This window comes from Entelurus aequoreus, linkage group LG09, assembly GCF_033978785.1.
Source record: "Entelurus aequoreus isolate RoL-2023_Sb linkage group LG09, RoL_Eaeq_v1.1, whole genome shotgun sequence".
NCBI classification, from domain to species: domain Eukaryota; kingdom Metazoa; phylum Chordata; class Actinopteri; order Syngnathiformes; family Syngnathidae; genus Entelurus; species Entelurus aequoreus.
In genome coordinates, this window is record NC_084739.1 from 59,980,335 (window position 1) to 60,004,334 (window position 24,000).

Genomic DNA, 24,000 nt, shown 5'->3' on the forward strand with positions numbered 1-24,000 from the left:
TATTGCATACCTTTCCCACACGTTGGTGACTTAAGGGCTGATTTACCAAAATCCTAACACCACGTGCTAAACAGCGTGGGCAATCTTTAAAATAGCGTGTACTATTAGTGGGCGTGTTGCGTGTGATCTACTAAGACTGTGTGCACAATTGTAAAGTGACGCAGACCGCCTTATTTAAATGACAATTTTGCGTGTAGTATACGGGATATCACCACAGAGACACTCATTTACTGCACATTCATGTTATCATGCTCTTCTTACCTGTGTCGTTTTGCTATGTTTTCAAACATGCAGGAGACAGCTACCACTTTTTAATGGGAATTTTACAGGCAGTTGTGCAGTGCATCTACGTTGAATCATTTATTTTTTACAGCCGAAGGTGTGCTCACTGGGGAGAGGCTGCAAAAAATTGCATACTTAAGGTTTTTTATATATAAATATCCTTGTATAAGAAATATTTTTACGCCAGTAAAAAAATACTAGAGGAAACCAAAAAGCATCAATTGAATTTGTTTTAAGCAGCCCTTCAAGTCCTCTAGCAGCTATAAAATGATGTTACTGAATAGATATGTATAATATTTTTTATTTCTGTGTGTAACTGTCCTTCTGACACGTGCTAAATAAAACGATAAATAGTGCTCGCAAAACGGTAATTAGTGTTGATAAATCACATTGTGCTCGCTAAATGATTATATTTGTATCTTTTCCTCCCAGTATTGTGGTTGTTTGATGATCAGCAGATATTTTGCATATTAATGAAAAAAAAGACACAAAATGGATGACATGCCTTAATCTGCTCACTTAACAGACGCAATCCATTTTGCACACGTTTAGTAGATCAGCTTTGTGTGTGCTATCAGGTTTGCACGTGTTTTAGTACACACAAACCTTTAGTAAATCAGGCCCTTAGTCTCTGCGCTTTTTTCATTAAATACAACTGCAACACAAGCCACCATTGAGCCAAAGAAGTTGCAACTAGCCGCTCTTTAATAAAGAACATGAGACACACTAGCGACTTTAAGAAATAATTTATCGCAATGTATGACGATGGAGTGCGTGTAGTACTCCCCTCTTCCCTCTCCGCTCATCACCATATTAAAAAACAAGAGTCTTAAATGAACCTAAAGTAAAATCAAATGTTCATTTATCCATTTCACTCATTTATTTGTCATGTATATGTATTTCACACCGCTTTCTGCGTGTAAAACTATAACTTTCTTTATACAATGTGTTTTATGTTTATACCATTTTAGTGTCTGGAAATGGATGAATTGGTTTTTATACGTTTCTGTCTTTTGTAACGGGTTTTTAATGAAAACTAAGGCACCACCGTATAAAATATAACTGCGATTACTATGTTTTATGAGTTACATTTCTCCCATTTCTATTTTTAGTTCTTAGCTCAGCTCCCAAGAATGCACTGTTTGAAATCCGAGGATCGACGGTACCAGTGATAACGCCACAAAGTGTGTTGTTGGTGTGAAACCTTTCTGCAGAAGCTCCGTGTTCCCCTTCTCTATCAGGCCAACGATGATGTCGTGAATGCGAGGAAGCAGTTTGTAGCGCTTCTGACACTCCAGCATTGCTTCCACAGCTCCGGGGAGGTCATCACTGTCGACAGGGCAACAATGAGAAAGAGAGAGCGGACAGATGTGCAATCAGTTAGGATTGTATCGCCAGAAAAATACACAGCGTTAACCCCATGACCTCATATTCAAGTACAATGACCCCGCCCCAACAATACAGGCCTTTTAATGCATGACAGCACAACTGCGGGTGATGAGGCCTTTTAGACCCCAGTACATCACTCTCACACAATCATGCTCTCTCCTCCATGTCTGCCCTAATGTTTCTCTGGACAGACTTTTAATGGTGCTTGATGCTCTGCAACAGACAAAAGGACTGATCTTTAACCTCCACGCTGATCTTTAACTTCTCTCTCTCTTCTTTTGTCCTCACAAGCACCTTTTAAACCTCTCATTTCCTCATCTCTTATTTCCTGTCTTTGCTCCTCTCACCCTTAAATGATTGCAATAGTTGAACCTTAAAAGCAGAACACAAATCAAAATAGATAGAAATGCAAATTATTAACAGTAAATTATGCGCTTTACTTTTTACAAGCAGATACCGCTAACTTCCCGCTTCTCAAGGCCGATAAATTATTTACATTTATTATTTTCCAAATGTATATTTAAGTGTCGTATGTGCACACCGGGGGGGAAAAAAAGACTTAAACTAAAGTGGATTTGACAAACTGTACCTGTAGTTCTGCAATCTTCCATGATGGTAAAGTGCTGAGTCTCCAGTGCCATCATTTCCATGATAAAATCGCAGTTAGCTTTATTTTTAGTAAACCTTTTGCAATTTTCAAATGCTGCAGTGTTAGGAACCCGCTAGGACTGGACAATTAAATTAAATTTTGATTTATGATTTCAATTTATGACTTCTCACAATCAAGAAAAAATAAATACATTTAAAAAAAAGATTAACGAGCCACGCAACTTCCAGAGCTTGTGACAGTAAAACAGATGAGGAGCTAATTAATGAAAAAAGAGCAGGTCTATTAGAGGTTTGGGATGTCACCATGGTTGCTACTTATTTGACACAACGCTAATATGCCTAATCAATAATCACTAAACTCAACAAAAAAAGTAAAGTCAATTTATTTCCGCATTTACATAACCGCGGACGGAGTCACATAATTTGCCAATAAAACAAAATCCTCTGTTAAACGCAGAATATCAGGGAAATTGACATTAATCTAAGTGAAATGCTGTTATTATGAGAGAAATAACATTTGTTTGGGAAAATAATGTGTCCAGTACAGCTCATTCATCCCGAAACACATCCTAAACTAAACGTCGAGACAGAGACCTAAAACAGCGACTAAACTATGAAGACAAATCTATCAAAATCAATCCAAACACCCACCACACATCTCATCTGCTTGTGTTGTTGTGAACCACATCATGGATATAAGATCAATCTACAAACAGCACACACAACTTGAGATGCGTTTTTTTTTATTTTTACAGCTTCAAATTGTCTCCTTACTTCTTAAGCTGAGAACTATAGCACAGCACACTTCCTCCCCTCACAATAATCGTTGGGTGCGCCACATCTGGTCTGACTGCGCTAACAAAAACAAAATAAAAGTTTAAAAAAAAAGAACCTTACACAAGCATAATGTACTTAAAGCCATTGATACATTTGCACAATTATTGTGCTTTGACCTAAAGTACTGGTCAAAATTAACCTAAGATGTATTGCACTAATAAATGTGAACATTTTTGCAATTAATCAAACATTTTATTAAAGTTTATTTGACACGAAAGCAAAACATCTATGGAGGTAAAATAAGTGTAAAAGGTAAAAAACAATTTAACAAATTAAAACGGTAAAACTGAATTTTATTGTTATTATATTGCTACGGTTTGAATGTATTGTTACTACTTTTGTAATTTTACTTAGTAATCTATATCCGTTTTTTAAACAATATTTAAAGTTAAGTTTTCGTGGTACCTAAAGCTGCAACTAACGATTATATTAATAGTTGATTAGTCAACAATTATCTTAACGATTAGTCGACTAATAAGATAATAAAGCGTACACATATTTAATGGCTCTATTTTTTGCAGTTATTTTAGGCATGTGCTTACAAATAACAAAGATGATTACTTCATAAATATTTATTTATACCGTAATTTAAAATTTAAATGACTAATAAAATGTTGTCCATTTAAAAGAAATGAAAGGCAAAGTGCTAAAAAAAACCTGCATCTTCATAGGCATTCAAAACACTGTTGTAGTGACGCTGGCGTGTCAAGTGACTGATAAAGTTTGATGTGTTGCTGTTTTCCTCCTGGCAGAATTTGTGCGAAACATTTGGTGCAAGTAGCACACAAAGTCCTCCTATGAAACCGTGAATAAGTCCAACACGGTCGATGCCATGTTTGTTTTGGGAATTCTACGACAGGCTTCCAGAAAGTTGATTTACTCATTCTAACCTACCTATAACACACTACGTGCAAGCTTGCCTAATTGGAGCATTTTTAAAGTGTTTATTGGAGGTATTTTCTTTAGTTATCCATCTTTTAATAAAAGTACTGATCATAAAATCCCTTCATGCCTCATGATGGAAGAATATCATTAAAAAAATTAAAAAGGGGCCCACTCAATGATTAACACTGAATCAGTAATCTTTCTCTTGATTTTAATCATATTTAATAATTATATATAACCTACTTACAGTTCACAACCTTGTCAAATTATATGAAACCATGTGTTCATCACAAAGATTATTTATTTATTTAACACATGAACCTTAGGCTGAGGTCAGAAAAAGAAGTACTAACCAAATATACTGCACAAGAAGGGACTAATAAATAACTGATGAAAAATACATTGACATAAAATAATGTAGTGCTAAAATCCATTGATCCATCCATCCATTTTCTACCGCTTGTCCCAAATTAATAATAAATAAAGTTTTCCAACTTAACTGAAATTTGAGTGCAAATGAAAATACAGCTTCACCACTTAGTAATTTTTGCGCTTTAGAAACTTCTGTATGACGTTAGCTCTAGACTTCCTCTGTTTGTTTGCTATTGTCACTACTGCCACAAGTGGTGGAAAAGTGTATTATAACCAAATACCGTTGTGAATTAATGTTGTGTGGTGGTCAACGCGCAAATTGTTACCCGCCACGTTTCATTCAGTGTACACCAGGGAAGTTGTGGCTACAAATGTAGCTTACCATCAATATATAAGTGTGAATGTGGAGTGAACGAATGATGGGTTCTCTGTTCTCACTGTAAAGTGCTTTGAGTGTATAGAAAAGCGCTAAATAAATCTAGTCCTTTATTTTTATTTAATTAAATAAGGAGTATAACACTTCTGCAAGCACTTTTTAACATTGTTAGACATCATGCAAGTGTAAAAAGAAGTTCATCACAGTGTATTAAAGAGGGATTACGGTTTTCCTCCACGCGATTTACTATTTCTAATTCGGTGTCTTTGAGTAGCTAGAGAAACACTACAGAAATTAGTATTATTTTTACTCTGTGCCTCGTAGGTGAGTCTCTTCACATTAACACTAAAAACACAGCTGTCTTTGCTATGTATGCTCTTTTGTCGCATTAGTAATATCAGACTGAGCAGCCAGGACACCTTCATCACCACACTGCCACTACATTGCAATAAGACCCATTTCCTGTTCAATGGTCATCAACAAACTTTTCCTATTACCATTGATAGCTCCAAAAAACAGTTTTAAAAGTGGTCGACTTTGAATTGAGGATCAACTATTTGTCTATTCTAGTGACCCCATGTCTAAACCCGTCGTTCAATGATTTACATCAATCCCTCGCATGGCGACAAACTGAACAGTCAGAGATTGCAGACTGTAGAGCAGGGGTGTCCAAACTTTTCAATTTAGGGGCTGCATCGAACTAAAAAAAATTGGCTGGGGACTGCAACCGGTGCTTTACAGAGAGTAAATGGGACAAGGAAAAAAGAGGGTAACCTCCAAATTCTTCAGGACAACCTAAAATCATCAGCCCAGAGGTTGGGTCTTGGGCGCAGTTGGGTGTTCCAACAGGACAATGACCCCAAACACACGTCAAAAGTGGTAAAGGAATGGCTAAATCAGGCGAGAATTAAGGTTTTAGAACGGCCTTCCCAAAGTCCTGACTTAGACCCCATTGCGAACATGTGGACAATGCTGAAGAAACAAGTCCATGTCATAAAACCAACAAATTTAGCTGAACTGCACTAATTTTGTCAAGAAGAGTGGTCAAAAATTGAACCAGAAGCTTGCCAGAAGCTTGTGGATGGCTACCAAAAGCGCCTTATTGCAGCGAAACTTGCCAAGGACATGTAACCAAATATTAACTTTGCTGTATGTATACTTTTGACCCAGCAGATTTGGTCACATTTTCAGTAAACCCATAATAAATTCATAAAAGAACCAAATTCATGAATGTCTTTTGTGACAAACAAGTATGTGCTCCAATCACTTTATCACAAAAAAATAAGAGTTGTAGAAATTATTGGAAACTCCAGACAGCCATGACATTATGTTCTTTATAAGTGTATGTAAACTTTTGACCACGACTGTATATATATCCTATACATATATGTGTACATATATTAATATAATGGATATATAATTGGATATTAAGAGTATGTGAAAGTTCACACTGGTCTGTGTTTGGTAGCGCCTGCTCAGTTTGTATTAAAATTATTAGAAGGACACGAGTGTTGCTAGCCTTGCTTTTTCTTTAAGTTCGACTCCTACCTTGTTTACTTCTGTGACAACCTCCTTAAATTTTTTTAATTAGTCAAATATATTAAGCAGCTAAAATGCGCCCAACATGGATAAGTGTAGAGAGAGTGTTTTGCATTCTTCCCATCATGCATTATAATGGACCTAAATGGGACACAATTGAATGCCCTGAGATGACAATGACCTGGATGAATGAGAACATTCATAGACATGCACCTAAGTGGGTGTAATTTTGAATTGTTTATGCTGCTTGGACATTTTTTTAAATCTACAAAGTTCAGTGAGCAAGTTTTGTTAAATGTGGCTATGTCTGTTGACTTTTTGGTTGCAATTTTTGTTTGTGTCATGACTAGGGAAAGTTGTTTGGATTGGGTCATATAAGTAAATGTGCTATACTTGGTTCAAAATACAATTCATGGACATTGACCTGAATTACTCACGTTGCCCACAAGATGGCGCTAACTTTGCAGTCATCAAAATGTGAAATATTTAAAGATTAATTTGAAAACACTGCAGGCCAGATTTCTTATTTAACTCATGACGTCTAACGAACCAAATTGAAGACGCCGGTGGGCCTTACTTGGCCCGCGAGCCGTAGTTTGGACACTTTTGCTGTAGAGGGAGGACAAGTTCAGCCTGACGGGTTTGATAAAGGGAAATTGGAGACACCAAGAAGAGAGACGAGCTGGGAAAACGGGGGAGGAGGGCGAAAGGAGGACCACTTCACACTTCAATCGGCTGTGTTGTGACAGCGCTGCTGTCAATCTGTTGATTGAGTAATTACCATGTCAATCAACACAGAGGTCAAAGCAGATGGGGCACCTGTGTGGGAGAGGCTATATAGTAATCGAGTGAGGAAAATACTTAAATTTTAAGGCGGCGAAAGTAGATTTTCTATTGTAGCCCTAACAGGAAAAGGCTGGAGAAGACTATACATTCAAGTTAAATGATTATATGAAATATTTAGCGTAAACATGTATTCCAAATCCAGAGGAGATGAAGAAGGAAACAGGACAATTTTGAAAGTGGTTGACCTATGCAGCATAAATGTTTCAAGCCATACCTAATATCAGACTTCATGTTCTTTCAGTAGAACATGTCCAAAAGTAACTATTAGTTAAAGAAGATAGGCCTGGCAATGCAATTACACTACCTCGGCCTTCCTTCCCCCTCTCTTTTGCACTGCCCGACGATCATCTCCTCCTACAAAAAAAAAAAGGAGCTAAGGATGTCAAAAGATGGATAATTTCCCCTCGGTACAATTTAACTGTCACTTTGCGTTGCCATTTACTATGGCACGCAGGCCTGTTAATGTCCCCAACTTTGCATGTCAGACACTTTCCAGCCAATTAAGCTAGGGGGAAAAAACCACGACCGAAGGCTTTGCTGGCGGAAACCTGAAGGATTAGACAAGGAAGTTAATTGTGCCTCATCATGCCATCTTCCTTCTCCACCCTCTCTACTCATCTTTTGTGTGACGAAGATCGGCAGGCCTGTTATCAAGCCACTGTCCTCGCACGGGGGGAGGACAGGGGGGTGTCTGCAGAACACAAATGAGACGCTGATCATGACACCACTAGCCTGTTGTTACGTGTGCTTAAGAACGGCGTTTAGTAATGCTAATAGGAGGTGCTGACACGAGGGGAGTGATGCCAGTTCAAGGGACTACAGCCTTCTACTTATTTGATGTTGGATAGTGAACATCAATGGGTTTCTCAGAACAGTAAAGACAGATGCCAAATAGTAATGGTTGTAACGATACGCCACAATCACAGTACGATATTTAACTTAGTTTTAAGGTCACGGTTTGGTTCAACTTGGGTACAGAAAGGGAATAAAGGCAAAACCCAAAACAGTGCAGCATTTGTGCAAACAGCTATAATGATATTTTTTTTTTAAAAACATACAAAACAAAAGAGCCCAGTTCCCCATTTCTACTAAACAATAGCGACACACTTTTTTCATCTCATCCACTTGTCTTTGTCCCTTTAAGTATTTAATCGGGTAGGCCAAGTGTTCCCAAACAAGAGACTTTCACGACTGAAGAGGGTTTTCAAGCTCTGGCAGTGGACATTTGTTTCTGGTGCATTTCTTTTGTCAGTTTCAAGTCTCTAGGGGAAAAAAAGAGCCTTGTTAGGCAAAACATGAATGTCCACTGCAGAAGACGTTGGTTCTTCGAAAGATATACACCAGGGTTGTCAAACGTCCGGCCCGAAAAGGTTTAATTGCGGCCCGCAAAATGAATTTTGCTAAGTATAAAAATGAGCTGCAATTTTTTAATGAAAGAAACTGCTGTTCTAAATGCGTCCACTGGATGTAGCAATAGTAATTCCAGTGTAATCCATATCACACTGTTTAAAGATGACGTGTCAGCTGACTTTAAGTGTCCTTTGGATTGGCTGTCACTACTCCAATCAGCGCAGGTGCAAGAATTTAGCTGCTCCTGTTGTGGCTGGCGGCAGACTAATGCTGTAGTGATGCACAAAACCATTCATTGTAAATTATCCACTCAACAGATAAAATAATAAAACGGTAAGATGAAAAGACTTAAGCCAACATGACCATAATTTTTGTAGTTAAAATTCTGTGCAGCGCTTGCAATTTGTTAACGGCATGATGTGCACTAGTGATGGATTGATGAGGCGTCATGAAGCGTTTCGACACATTGCAAAACTGTATTGATACTGTGTCGATACTGTGTCACTGAATACTGACATCTGCCAGACACTAAAAATCCCTACAGGCAACCTATGGACCGACTCAACTGACACTGATTTTATGACCTAGTATATACAATAATATAAACCAAGTCATTGTATTTGATTTAGTATTATTTCATATCTTCATTTAAATAAAAATGTATTTTTATCTTTTTTAGATACAGTCAATAAATAATGTGAACATGTATCATAACATGGAAATCTAAGAGAACGTGTTGTGAATGAGGATGCTTGTGGACTGGGAATTTTTATTTTTATTTATTTTTTACACATTTTTATTAAAAAAAAAAAACAGTTTTTCCAACGTATTCAATTTTAGACGATTTCTCTTCTTAGTTATTTCTCCGGCTGTAGAAAAGGCAGGGCACAGGGCACAGAGGAGTGCGACACAGTTTGCGTATCGGTCACATGACCGAAACAGCTCATGATCGGTCACGTGACTTTCTAAAAGCGGTACGCGCACCGACACAGGGTTTTGCTCTATGAGCTCGACGTATGCGCCGATGCATCGGTGTTGCCGGACCCATCACTAATGTGCACTCTGAATTCCATTGTAAAAATGAGTGTTTCTACATTTGTTGTGTGTTCTATTTTATTTTATGCTTACCATATTCACATTGGTTAAGTTTGTAGTTATATTACTTTTAATTTGACTGTCATGGTGTCAATTGACAATTGTTTTGATTATATAATAATTGTAATATTTGAATGATTATAAATGAATGTGTTGTGGATGTCACCAATGTGGCGGTTTGAGGAAACACTCGGTTGCTTTTCCAAACACGTCTAAGGGTAAACTGACAACATTAGAATGCTAAACAGGAAGTGCTTGAGGTTTATTGGTTTGTAAATATACTGAGAGTTCACTCTGTTCTTTATGGTGTTTTGAAAATTTTTCCTCAGAATTTTCAACTAACTTGAAGTGTTTTGCCAAGAGGATTATTTGTCATATGTACATTTTCAGAATGTGCTCGTTCTATTTGTATATATATATATATGGGCACCCTCAGTGTGACCTGTATGGCTGTTGACCAAGTATGCGGTGCATTCACTTGTGTGTGTGAAAAGCCGTAGATATTATGTGATTGGGCCGGCACGCAAAGGCAGTGCCTTTGTAAGTTGTATTGGCGCTCTGTACTTCTCCCTACGTCCGTGTGCCACTCCGTACAGCGACATTTTAAAAAAGTCATAAATTTTACTTTTTTAAACAGATACCGATAATTTCCAATATTGAATTTTAAAACATTTATCGGCAGTCCGATATTATCGGATATCTCTAATTTTCCTCCATGCGGCCCCTGAGATAAAATTAGTTTGACACCCCTTATATACACGCATCGGGCCTGTCAATCATTCTGAGTATTTCAACCTATTAAAGGCCTACTGAAACCCACTACTACCGACCACGCAGTCTGATAGTTTATATATCAATGATGAAATCTTAACATTGCAACACATGCCAATACGGCCGGGTTAACTTATAAAGTGCAATTTTAAATTTCCCGCTATACTTCCGGTTGAAAACGTCTTTGTATGATGACGTATGCGAGTGACGTCACTAGTTAAACGGAAGTATTGGTACACCTTTGAATCCAATACAAAAAAGCTCTGTTTTCATCTGAAAATTCCACAGTATTCTGGACATCTGTGTTGGTGAATCTTTTAATGAACAATGAAGACTGCAAAGAAGAAAGCTGTAGGTGGGATCGGTGTATTAGCGGCTGGCTGCAGCAACACAACCAGGAGGACTTTGACTTGGATGGCAGACGCGCTAGCCGCCGACCGCACGGATGGTCGGGTGAAGTCCTTCGTCCTTCCGTCGATCGCTGGAACGCAGGTGAGCACGGGTGTCTATGAGCAGATGAAGGCTGGCTGGCGTAGGTGGAGCGCTAATGTTTTTATCATAGCTCTGTGAGGTCCCGTTGCTAAGTTAGCTTCAATGGCGTCGTTAGCAACAGCATTGTTAATCTTCGCCAAGCTGGAAAGCATTAACCGTGTAGTTACATGTCCAGGGTTTAATAGTATTGTTGATTTTTTGTCTATTTTTCCAGTCAGGGGTTTATTTCTTTTGCTTATATCTGCATTTAAGCCCGATGCTATCACGTTAGCTCCGTAGCTAAAGTGTTTCGCCGATGTATTGTCGTGGAGATAAGTCACTGTGAATGTCCATTTTGCGTTCTCGACTCTCATTTTCAAGAGGATATAGTATCCGAGGTGGTTTAAAATACAAATCCGTGATCCACAATAGAAAAAGGAGAAAGTGTGGAATCCAATGAACCCTTGTACCTAAGTTACGGTCAGAGCGAAAAAAGATACGTCCTGCACTGCACTATAGTCCTTCACTCTCACTTTCCTCATCCACAAATCTTTCATCCTCGCTCAAATTAATGGGGTAATCGTCGCTTTCTCGGTCCGAATCTCTCTCGCTGCTGGTGTAAACAATAGGGAAATGTGAGCAGCACTCCGGTAGGGGCAAGGCTTTTTTTTAATCAGCGACCAAAAGTTGCGAACTTTATCGTCGTTGTTCTCTACTAAATCCTTTCAGCAAAAACATGGCAATATCGCGAAATGATCAAGTATGACACATAGAATGGATCGGTTATCCCCGTTTAAATAAAAAAAATTAATTTCAGTAGGCCTTTAAATTGTGGGAAATTCACAGTACACTCAGACTACAACCAGGCTGCCATATTGTCCCACAAACAATGTGATTGAGATAACCATTGAAAATCATAATGTGGACACACGATATCTGAAGAAATTGGAAGGAGTAAAACTCATCCCATTTCCAAAACTGAAGACAAACTGCGAAAAAAGCTTGTGGGAGACCGTCTTATCAGCTAAACATGAAGAACATCAACACGCACAAGGCTGTTTGTTCGAAGGTTAGTTCAGTAATTGAGTGAACAATTAATGTTCAAGAAATCCATAGCTACATCGTTACGTCCACAAATACAGAGCATTACACAATTTACTTTCCCCGAGTTGTTTTGATTGTTGACGACGCATAGACCTGTGTGTGTAGCTACAGGCCTACTGAAGATACATATTTATTTTTATGAATGGTAAACAAAAAGAAGTAGCTTAATGTAGTCGTTTGCTTCGTCAACGACACGCAGGTTTATGTTTGCAGTTATACGCCTACTGAAGAAATGTATTGTTCTATGAACGTAGCTTGTGGTGGAATATAACACTTTTTCCATCTAATCTTTAAGGTAGCTATCTGGGTGATTACGGTTAGTAAAAATGATAGCAAGGAATCTTCTATTTTTTTGGTAAATTTTAATGTGCAGTCTTTGTTGTGAGGGATGTTTCTGCATTAACCGCTAGCACTTCACGTCAACACGCACATCGGAATTACCCCCTTCCGAAACACAAATTTCATGAATGTATCCTTGGGTAAAACAATCTAGCCCTCTCCTAAGTGATCGTTGCAACAAGTTTTGTGCAGCGAGAATGAAAGATATGCTAGTTTTGTCTGAAATTTAAACGAGTGATTGCTGATCGTCCGCCATCTGTGACGACAGCTTGTGGGTCATGACAACAGTAACCAGGGGGTGCAGTTTAAAGGGTCAGAGGCGTCCATTGAGATCAGTTTAGTTTTGCTTCCTGTCAGTAACTCAATGCTCTTTCAGTGGGAAATCAATATGCCATTACAAGGTACCTGATTATAAATACATTAACCACCAACACCTGTTGCTGGTTGAAAAACATGATTATTTCCTATCGGATGTTGGAATGTGAACATTAAGGTTTTTCAGTACAATAAAAATAGATGCCAAATAGATGTTAGTTGGTACCACACCAATATGTGATGGTTTTTGTGCAAATCGATTTTGTGTTACTTGCGAATGAGGCGTTCTCCCAAGTTGCATCGCTCTCTTTTCATTTCCACCAATTTCAACGAGGCTCGTACACGTCCTCCATCTCCCCGCTCATTAGCATTTCTGTCACTAATCACTCCCAAGCTGCAGCCGCAGATAGCTGCCAAGATGGAGTGGTAGCAGGTTAGCCGAGACAATGCCGAGCGGACGGGCGCGAAGGCTAACAGGGCGGCGCGTATGATGGCTGTCGAGGGCTAATTTGCCACAGAAGTGTTCATTAAGTCATTAAGCTGCGACGAGACGGGCGCAGGCGAGAATGATGCCTCCTTTGTCCTCGTTTACATCAGCACGCTCTGCCTCCTCCTCAACCCAACAATCGGTTTGTCCGCTGAGTGACGGAATGAAAATGACTGATAAAGAGGGGAAAGTAGACTCCAAAGTCATGTGTTTGCAGCTCCAAATGGACAACAAGGTGAACAGCATCTTGAACCTTCTGTGCAATACCATCGCATAGAGTAACAGTCAAATGTTTGGAGACATTTTATTGTTGAAAAGGGTGAGAAAGTGTGTCCAAATGTTTTACTGGTGCATTTCATTTCATGTTTTGAACACAGATCGTTGTTGTATACTTGAGAGTAATCAACAAGTCTAATTTAATGCTTTTTAATGTCTTCTTTTTAACTGTTTTTTAAACGCTTGGGTTGGTTTTAAAGTGTTTGTAATTTAACATAAACTCAATTAAACATGGATGAAACCAAGGTCCACAGTATGGTTGACCCCTAATATTGGTGCCATTTATCCATAACAGTGTTTCACAAAGATTCCAGTTTTTTTTTTGGCTCGCAATTTTTCAGAGGGGAAAGAATGTCCCTTATTTTCTGGAAAAATGTCCTTATTATATAAGTGTTAACATAGCCAATTATAATAGTAATAATAATGGATTAGATTTATATAGTGCTTTTCTATAGATTATGCGAATTAGACGATCCCCCTTACCCAAAAAAAATCAACAACAAAAACTACAAAAATGGGCTTGTCCACCTGGGTCCAAGTCACAACCCGTGTGTGTGTGTGTGTGTTTATGTACTGCTCGCTACTGACGATGACCCAAGAGTAAATTAGCCTGCTAATCGCGCCGAAGCAGTGATTACCGAGTGAACCCGTAAAGTGTTTGTGGCAGAATTACTATGAAAATCAACAGTGGCAGAGGAGCACCTGCAAAGTTGACAGCATCGACACTTGAGGTAAACACTGTATGAAAGTATGCGTATAGCCTCAGTGTGTCCCCCAACGGTGCATGCCATGGCTGGGCTAAATCCAGCAATTAGTGCTCTGTACATAATTAACATGCTAATGAGATGATCTACTTAAAAAGCTACTCTGATAAATAGAGCACACACATAACGGTGTGGAAGGGGGGTGGGGTCATAGTCGTGACCTCGCGACCAGTGTTTGATAATACTGATCTGCATTTTGTAACACACAAACATACACTTTGGTTGTAGAGCAGTGGGTGGGAGAGAAGAGGAGAGGTTGCAGCTGCTGAGTCCGCAACAACAAAGCCTGGCATGGACGCCATACTCAGGAACAAAAACTGCACACAAATGAGCAATTTCCACATCCTCTCTCTGTCGGAAGCACTGACCCAGAATTCAACCTCGGCATTGATCACAGGGAGAGATGAGCGACGTGCCCGGACACTCATATTTACACACACCTGCTGACTGGATGTGGCAGAAAAAAACACAAAACTACTGCACTGAGTCTGACCCAAATATAAGACGCATTCTGGATTCTTATTACTGTAATTTTAACGCTGGACTATCTAAAATAATATTTTCAAAGCTTTTCGTCAAATTTGAGCAGGTAAAAAAAAAAAATTGCAAATTATAAAAAATAATCTACAGAAATTGCCACTCCTCTCTGAGCGGCCACCTTACCGTGGTAGAGGAGTTTGCGTGTCCCAATGATCCTAGGAGCTATGTTGTCCGGGGGCTTTATGCCCCCTGGTAGGGTCTCCCAAGACAAACTGGTCCTAGGTGAGGGATCAGACAAAGAGCAGCTCGAAGACCTCAATGAAAAATAAAACCTATGGACTCAGATTTCCCTCGCCCGGACGCGGGTCACCGGGGCCCCCCTCTGGAGCCGGGCCCCCCTCTGGAGCCAGGCCCGGAGGTGGGGCACGATGGCGAGCGCCTGGTGGCCGGGCCTGTCCCCATGGGGCCCGGCCGGGCACAGCCCGAAGAGGCAACGTGGGTTCCCCCTCCAATGGGCTCACCACCCATAGCAGGGGTCATAGAGGTCGGGTGCGATGTGAGCTGGGCGGCAGCCGAAGGCAGGGCACTTGGCGGTCCGATCCTCGGCTACAGAAGCTAGCTCTTGGGATGTGGAACGTCACCTCGCTGGGGGGGAAGGAGCCTGAGCTAGTGCGCGAGGTGGAGAAGTTCCGACTAGACATAGTCGGACTCACTTCGACGCACAGCAAGGGCTCTGGAACCAGTTCTCTCGAGAGGGGCTGGACTCTCTTCTACTCTGGCGTTGCCGGCAGTGAGAGGCGACGGGCTGGGGTGGCAATTCTTGTTTCCCCCCGGCTCAGAGCCTGCATGTTGGAGTTCAACCCGGTGGACGAGAGGGTAGCTTCCCTCCGCCTTCGGGTGGGGGAACGGGTCCTGACTGTGGTTTGCGCTTACGCGCCAAACCGCAGCTCAGAGTACCCACCCTTTTTGGATTCACTCGAGGGAGTACTTGAGAGTGCTCCCCCGGGTGATTCCCTCGTTCTACTGGGGGACTTCAATGCTCATGTTGGCAGCGACAGTGTAACCTGGAGAGGCGTGATTGGGAAGAATGGCTGCCCGGATCTGAACCCGAGCGGTGTTTTGTTATTGGACTTTTGTGCCCGTCACGGATTGTCCATAACAAACACCATGTTCAAACATAAGGGTGTCCATATGTGCACTTGGCACCAGGACACCCTAGGCCGCAGTTCCATGATCGACTTTGTAGTTGTGTCGTCGGATCTGCGGCCTCATATTTTGGACACTCAGGTGAAGAGAGGGGCGGAGCTTTCTACCGATCACCACTTGGTGGTGAGTTGGCTGCGATGGTGGGGGAGGATGCCGGACAGACCTGGCAGGCCCAAACGCATTGTGAGGGTTTGCTGGGAACGTCTGGCAGAGTCTCCTGTCAGAGAGAGTTTCAATTCCCACCTCCGGAAGAACTTTGAACATGTCACGAGGGAGGTGCTGGACATTGAGTCCGAATGGACCATGTTCTGCACCTCTATTGTCGAGGCGGCTGATTGGAGCTGTGGCCGCAAGGTAGTTGGTGCCTGTCGTGGCGGTAATCCTAGAACCCGTTGGTGGACACCGGCGGTGAGGGATGCCGTCAAGCTGAAGAAGGAGTCCTATCGGGTTCTTTTGGCTCATAGGACTCCTGAGACAGCGGACAGGTACCAACAGGCCAAGCGGTGTGCGGCTTCGGCGGTCGCGGAGGCAAAAACTCGGACATGGGAGGAGTTCGGGGAAGCCATGGAAAACGACTTCCGGACGGCTTCGAAGCGATTCTGGACCACCATCCGCCGCCTCAGGAAGGGGAAGCAGTGCACTATCAACACCGTGTATGGTGAGGATGGTGTTCTGCTGACCTCGACTGCGGATGTTGTGGATCGGTGGAGGGAATACTTCGAAGACCTCAATCCCACCAACACGTCTTCCTATGAGGAAGTAGTTCCTGGGGAATCTGTGGTGGGCTCTCCTATTTCTGGGGCTGAGGTTGCTGAGGTAGTTAAAAAGCTCCTCGGTGGCAAGGCCCCGGGGGTGGATGAGATCCGCCCAGAGTTCCTTAAGGCTCTGGATGCTGTGGGGCTGTCTTGGTTAACAAGACTCTGCAGCATCACGTGGACATCGGGGGCGGTACCTCTGGATTGGCAGACCGGGGTGGTGGTTCCTCTCTTTAAGAAGGGGAACCGGAGGGTGTGTTCTAACTATCGTGGGATCATACTCCTCAGCCTTCCCGGTAAGGTCTTTTCATGTGTGCTGGAGAGGAGGCTACGCCGGATAGTCGAACCTCGGATTCAGGAGGAACAGTGTGGTTTTCGTCCTGCTCGTGGAACTGTTGACCAGCTCTATACTCTCGGCAGGGTCCTTGAGGGTGCATGGGAGTTTGCCCAACAGTCTACATGTGTTTTGTGGACTTGGAGAAGGCATTCGACCGTGTCCCTCGGGAAGTCCTGTGGGGAGTGCTCAGAGAGTATGGGGTATCGGACTGTCTGATTGTGGCGGTCCGCTCCCTGTATGATCAGTGCCAGAGTTTGGTCCGCATTGCCGGCAGTAAGTCGGACATGTTTCCAGTGAGAGTTGACAAGGCTGCCCTTTGTCACCGATTCTGTTCATAACTTTTATGGACAGAATTTCTAGGCGCAGTCAAGGCGTTGAGGGGATCTGGTTTGGTGGCTGCAGGATTAGGTCTCTGCTTTTTGCAGATGATGTGGTCCTGATGGCTTCATCTGGCCAGGATCTTCAGCTCTCGCTGGATCGGTTCGCAGCTGAGTGTGAAGCGACTAGGATGAGAATCAGCACCTTCAAATCCGAATCCATGGTTCTCGCCCGGAAAAGGGTGGAGTGCCATCTCCGGGTTGCGGAGGAGACCCTGCCCCAAGTGGAGGAGTTCAAGTACCTCGGAGTCTTGTTCACGAGTGAGGGAAGAGTGGATCGTGAAATCGACAGGCGGATCGGTGCGGCGTCTTCAGTAATGCGGACGCTGTATCGATCCGTTGTGGTGAAGAAGGAGCTGAGCCGGAAGGCAAAGCTCTCAATTTACCGATCGATCTACGTTACCATCCTCACCTATGGTCATGAGCTTTGGGTTATGACAGAAAGGACAAGATCACGGGTACAAGCGGCCGAAATGAGTTTCCTCCGCCGGGTGGCGGGGCTCTCCCTTAGAGATAGGGTGAGAAGCTCTGCCATCCGGGGGGAGCTCAAAGTAAAGCCGCTGCTCCTCCACATCGAGAGGAGCCAGATGAGGTGGTTCGGGCATCTGGTCAGGATGCCACCCGAACGCCTCCCTAGGGAGGTGTTTAGGGCACGTCCGACCGGTAGGAGGCCACGGGGAAGACCCAGGACACGTTGGGAAGACTATGTCTCCCGGCTGGCCTGGGAACGCCTCGGGATCCCCCGGGAGGAGCTGGACGAAGTGGCTGGGGAGAGGGAAGTCTGGGCTTCCCTGCTTAAGCTGCTGCCCCCGCGACCCGACCTCGGATAAGCGGAAGAAGATGGATGGATGGATGGATCTACAGAAATTATTATTTTTTAAATATCTGAGTGCAGTAATGTAAAATGTCACAAAAATGGCCAAATTAAGTCTTTATGTTGTGCATTAGTTTTTACTGTGCAGACTTTTGGTCCCATTACAAAAATAGAGTGGCCGCTATGTGAACTACACCAAAATACGTAAATGTATCTATTTTTGAGTTTTAGCATGAACACAGCTTTAGCTATACATAAATTATGATGTTAATTTTATGATAATAGTGGTTGTCAGCAAATAACCGTCAAGCAACCAAGAAATGTGCGTGTATAAAATATTTGATATTAAAGCCTGATTAAAAATATTTGATATTAAAGCCTGATTAAAAAGGGTTCTTTCTTGTTAAGGTTTTGTCCAATTTTTTTTATTTTTTATTTTTTATATAGGGGCAATGGAAACTTATATTCAGACCTATCTTATATTTGGGTCAATACGGTAATGCCCCACAAAATTAATCATGTTCTTGCCAAGACAAAGTTTTGACTTGTTTAAGTATGTGCTGAAAGGGGTGAACAAATATATGGGGCGTACTATATTCCGGCTCATTTTATATACGGGTCAGTATGGTATTAGAGCAAGACATTAATCAATCATAACTGCGCTAAGATAAAATTGTTGTGTGTTCTAATAGGTACTGATAAGTAGTGCTCAAAGATACGGGGCAGTCTTATATTTTTTGTATGTGGGTCAATACGGTAACACTCAACATTAATTATATTTGGGCTAAGATTAAGTTTTAACTTGTGTAAAAAGGTGCTGATCATGGGTGCGCAAATATATGGGGTCGTCCTATATTCAGGATCATACTACACTGTATATGGGTCAATATGGTATTACACCACAACATTAATCATATTTACGCTCAGGTTAAGTTTTTTACCTGTTCAAATAGTTGTTGATCAGGGTGCACAAAAGTATGGGGTTGTCTTACATTCGGGTCCATACAATAATACACAACAGGATTAATTATATTGGTTTTTACCTGTTCAAAGAGACACTGGTCAGGGGTGCACAAATATATGGGCTTGTCTTATATGCAGGGTCATTTTATAAATGGGTCAATATGGTAACACACAACATGCATTATATTTGGGCTAAGATTAAGTTTTAACCTGTTTAAATTAGGTTCTGATAAGGGGTGCGCAAATATACGGGGTCGTCCTATATTCAGGATCATCCTATATATGGGTCAATATGCTATTACACCACAACGTTATTCATATTCACGCTCAAATTAGATAGACACTGATGAGGGTTGCGTAAACATATGGGGTTGTCTTATATTCAGGGAAGTTTTAGATATGGGTCAATATAGTAACACAAAACATGAATTATAGGATTAAGTTTGAACCTGTTTAAAAAGGTGCTGACCAGAGGTGCGCAAATATATGCGGTCGTCCTATATTCAGAATAATTTTATATATGGGTCGTTATGGTATTACACCACGACATTAATCATATTCAGGCTAAGATTACGTTTTTACCTGTTCAAATAGGTGTTGATCACGGTTGCGCAAAGATATGGGGCTGTCTTATATTCAGGGTTATTTTTTATATGGGTCAATGTGGTAACACACAACATGAATTATGTTCATGCTAAGATAAGGTTTTATCCGGTTTAAATTAGGTCCTGAATAAGGGTGTGCAAAGATATGGGGCTGTCTTACATTTGGCTCGATACAATACTACACAACAAGATTAATCATATTGGTTTTTACCTGTTCAAATAGACACTGATCAGGAGTGCACAAATATACGGGGTTGTCTTATATGCAGGGTCATTTTATACATGGGTCAATATGGTAACACAACATGTAATATATTTGGGCTAAGATGAAGTTTTAACCTGTTGAAAAAAGTGCAGAAGAGGGGTCCGCAAATACACTACCGTTCAAAAGTTTGGGGTCACCCAAACAATTTTGTGGAATAGCCTTCATTTCTAAGAACAAGAATAGACTTTTGAGTTTCAGATGAAAGTTCTCTTTTTCTGGTCATTTTGAGCGTTTAATTGACCCCACAAATGTGATGCTCCAGAAACTCAATCTGCTCAAAGGAAGGTCAGTTTTGTAGCTTCTGTAACAAGCTAAACTGTTTTCAGATGTGTGAACATGATTCCACAAGGGTTTTCTAATCATCAATTAGCCTTCTGAGCCAATGAGCAAACACATTGTACCAGTAGAACACTGGAGTGATAGTTGCTGGAAATGGGCCTCTATACACCTATGTAGATATTGCACCAAAAACCAGACATTTGCAGCTAGAATAGTCATTTACCACATTAGCAATGTATAGTGTATTTCTTTAAAGTTAAGACTAGTTGAAAGTTATCTTCATTGAAAAGTACAGTGTTTTCTTTTAAAAATAAGGACATTTCAATGCGACCCCAAACTTTTGAACGGTAGTGTATATGCGATAGTCCTATATTCAGGACCATCCTACATATGGCTACAACAAACAACGGTCAAGCAACTAAGAAATATAATGTGTGTATGAAATAATTAACTGATATTAAACTCTAATTAAAAAGGGTCTTTTTTGTTATGATTTTGTCAGATTTGTTTTTTTTTTACTAAAAACCTTTTATTCAGACCTATCTTATATTTGGGTCAATACGGTAATACCCCCCAAAATTAATCATGTTCTTGCCAAGACAAAGTTTTGAATTGTTTGAATAAGTGCTGATTGGGGTTGTCCTATATTCAGGGTCATCTTGTAAAACGAGTTAAAATGGTATTACACCATAACATTAATCATATTCGTGCTAAGATTAAGTTTTTACCTGTTCAAATAGATGTTGATCAGGAATGTGCAACAATACTTGGCTGTCTTATATTCAGGGTCATTTTATATATGGTTCAATAAAATAACACACAACATGATGCCAATATGAGGTTTTAACCGGTCAAAATTAGGTCCTGATTAGGGGTACGTCAAAGACATGTTTTTGTCTTATATTCGGGTCAATACATTAATATACATCAAGATGAAGTAATATTGTTTTTTACCTGTTCAAGTAGACACTGATCAGGGGTGCGCAAAGATTGGCGCTGGGCTTGGCCAGTCCGAGGGTAAATATGGTGTCTTGGAGGTGTTGGACAGCGGGGGCGCCATTGGACATGACTTCGTTGAGGGTGTGGAAGAGCAAAGCCAGATGGTTGTCGTTCAGGACCACGTCCTTTTCCTTCATCTCCTTCAGGATGTCCACGGCCTCTGGATGTGGGGGGCAAAGAGAAGTTCATCTATCTCCACATTCATGCCAGCTGCTCTTTCAAGTCTAACTGAGTGGTAACAGTAGACACAAAGTAGAAACAAAGACAGGGAAAAGTGAGGAAGAAAAAAACTGGTTGGGTGTGTGAGTGTAATAATAAAGGCCCCTTTAGCTAATTCCATGTGGGGGAAACAAACCCGTATTAAAGCAGCATTTTGCTCCCAGCGGGGATGCAAATGCAACCCTGTATAATGCCAACTCTGCGTTAATTGCTACGTGCGGGTTTCTAAACGAGACTACAATTACCGGACCCCGACAACGAAGGCCGGCTTTTTGCCGTGGCCATGTGGGAAGGGGGTTTTGGGGAGGGGGGTAAATTATAGGTATGCTGCGACGAGGGCCAGTCGTGGCCTCGACGAGACCTCTGTAAACGGGATGAGGGGCCGATCCATTTTCCATGGAAATGGAGGGCTATTTACCTTCGCCACGCGCCCATCTGGACAACACGGGAGGGCTGAGTGGTGAACGGGGAGTGCGCATGTATGTGTGTGTGTGTCTCAGTAATTAAGATGCATTTACGGTCTATTTGGACAGCTGCTAATGAATGGGTTGATAGCGATACAGCCGCTTTCCACCACAGATACTAATCTATACAAAATGACCCAGGGGAAGCACGTGTGCAGAATATTTAAATTAATAAAGTGTGTAATTAAACTGTATGTCAATAATTGGAATGTGCCTAAAAGCAAAAATATATATAAAATGTATACTGTATAACAGGGGTGTCCACATTTTTTCCACGAGGGCCATATAAAGAAAAAACTAAAGATGTGGGGCCATTTTAATATTTTAAGTTTTGAAAACAAGCCAAAACTAACCCATGTAGACATGCCAAGAAGTTACACATATTTAAAGAAAAGGGGCCAACACAGCTTACTTTGGATTAATTCTTGAATGAAACTACCGTAATGCTTTACTACCGCTTCTATTCTATCTACCGCCAAGTCTCCTGGAGTCGCAGCGCTTCAAAATGTTGCAACTTGCCGTATTGTTCACAACAAATTAGTACTTTTTTCTTCAAGCAGTTTTCAACTTTTGCAAATAAACACCTCTCTCCAATGATCTCCTGCTTCTGATTAACACTGTCTTCTTGGCGGATTTGGGAAATAAACACCATAGCTATACTTCGAACATTTCCAGTAGTCTATTCTTTTTTGGGGTTGCTAAACTTACATGTTACTCCTGTTTTTGTGAAAGTCTTTCTCTCTCTATATCATTTTCTGACACACGTTAATCACCGAAACCAATTGCTCGCAGTAGATCTGACCAAATGGAGCAATCCATCTGCCATCCAATCACCAGCCACCACCTCCCTCGCTGCTTTTACCCGTCTGGTGAGCCAGTATGCATATCCATCAGCTCATCCGTGCGTCGGGGCCAGCAAAGTGAGCCCCACAGACACACACACAGACAGACACACACACACAGACAGACACACACACATAAGAAGACGAGGGAGGAGGACAAGCCAGGTAAACAAACATCACACAGCCCAGTGATTCATCTAATGTTGCACGACTTGACTTGCAGGTGAAAATACGCACAAAAGAGCAGCAAAAGACGAAGTGTGGACAGAAAGACGGGTGCCAAAGGGGCCAAGGGCAGGTCAAAGAGACAAGTGGTGATGGAGAGGTGCATTTAAATAGATGGGAGCTGTTATACAGTAGGGTTTTGATGGTCCAGAAGACCACTATGATGCTTCAAAGTAGGGCTGACAGGTTGAATGGATGATGGATGCACTTGACTTGGTTGGCGAATGAAATGGGCGATATTTAGGATGCTTCTCTGAAGTCAGAACACATTTTTAGTGTAGTTTTTAGTAAGGACAAAACCATATCTTTTATTTAAGAGTTAATTGTTGGGTACTAACGCATGGCCATAAACAGCCACAATGTTTATCACTAATTGTTACTGATAATTAAGGCTGTAACGATATGAACATTTTTGATCAAAATTATTACGGTTATCATTATTATTGCGGTATCGTTAATGTGCTCTAAAAGTACTCATACACACACTAGAATCTTTTGACCAAGTTTTTTTTTTTCCAATAATAACTCAAATAAATAGAACTGTTGCACCACTATGTTGCACGTTTTGTGTTTATTGTTCACTGATAGTGATTTAGTCTTAGTATTTTACTGTTTTAACGGCTAAACTTTTGTTTTAAATAGTGGTTTGTACTGTAGCACTTTTAAATGTATTCAAATGAGAAGTGTGTTAATAAGTAAATCTATTTATTATTTCTGGCGGGCATTGTGGTGTCCTACTCTGTTAAGCGGTCCTTGAAGGCACCGTAAAAACATCTACGTCTCATATTTCTTTGAGTAAAGAACAAATACTCTGTTTTAAGCGAGCACAATTGAATAGCTTAGTTTCTCAGACAGTAATGCGTTTATATAAGTTTGGATTGGTGTATGTCGTTTAACGGGAAAAGACGTTTAAGTATTTTGTTTTTACGTTAGCATTTAAGCTAGCGAGCGTGCCCCAGTCAGTTTATCAAAGTGCAGTTATCAATTAGACCATTTTAACGGTAACACTAATCCTTGTATGTTTTATTGTGGTTGATATTATTGTTAGATCTCTTTGTCTTCA

The 24,000-nt window shown here is 41.2% G+C and overlaps 1 protein-coding gene across 4 annotated transcripts in view; it reads right to left on the bottom strand.

The window, feature by feature from the left end:
* The window catches only part of lrpprc (leucine-rich pentatricopeptide repeat containing), a 173,955-nt gene that overhangs the window by 68,896 nt on the left and 81,059 nt on the right, over positions 1-24,000 (bottom strand). For all 4 annotated transcript variants that reach the window (XR_009827284.1, XM_062059048.1, XM_062059047.1 and 1 more), the window contains 2 exons: positions 21,143-21,347; positions 1,487-1,611 (listed from right to left, as the gene is read on the bottom strand). Coding sequence is in view for 3 of the 4 variants with exons in the window: in XM_062059048.1 (XP_061915032.1) it covers positions 1,487-1,611; positions 21,143-21,347 (330 nt within the window). In the remaining variant the exon portion in view is untranslated. The remainder of the gene's footprint in view (positions 1-1,486; positions 1,612-21,142; positions 21,348-24,000) is intronic.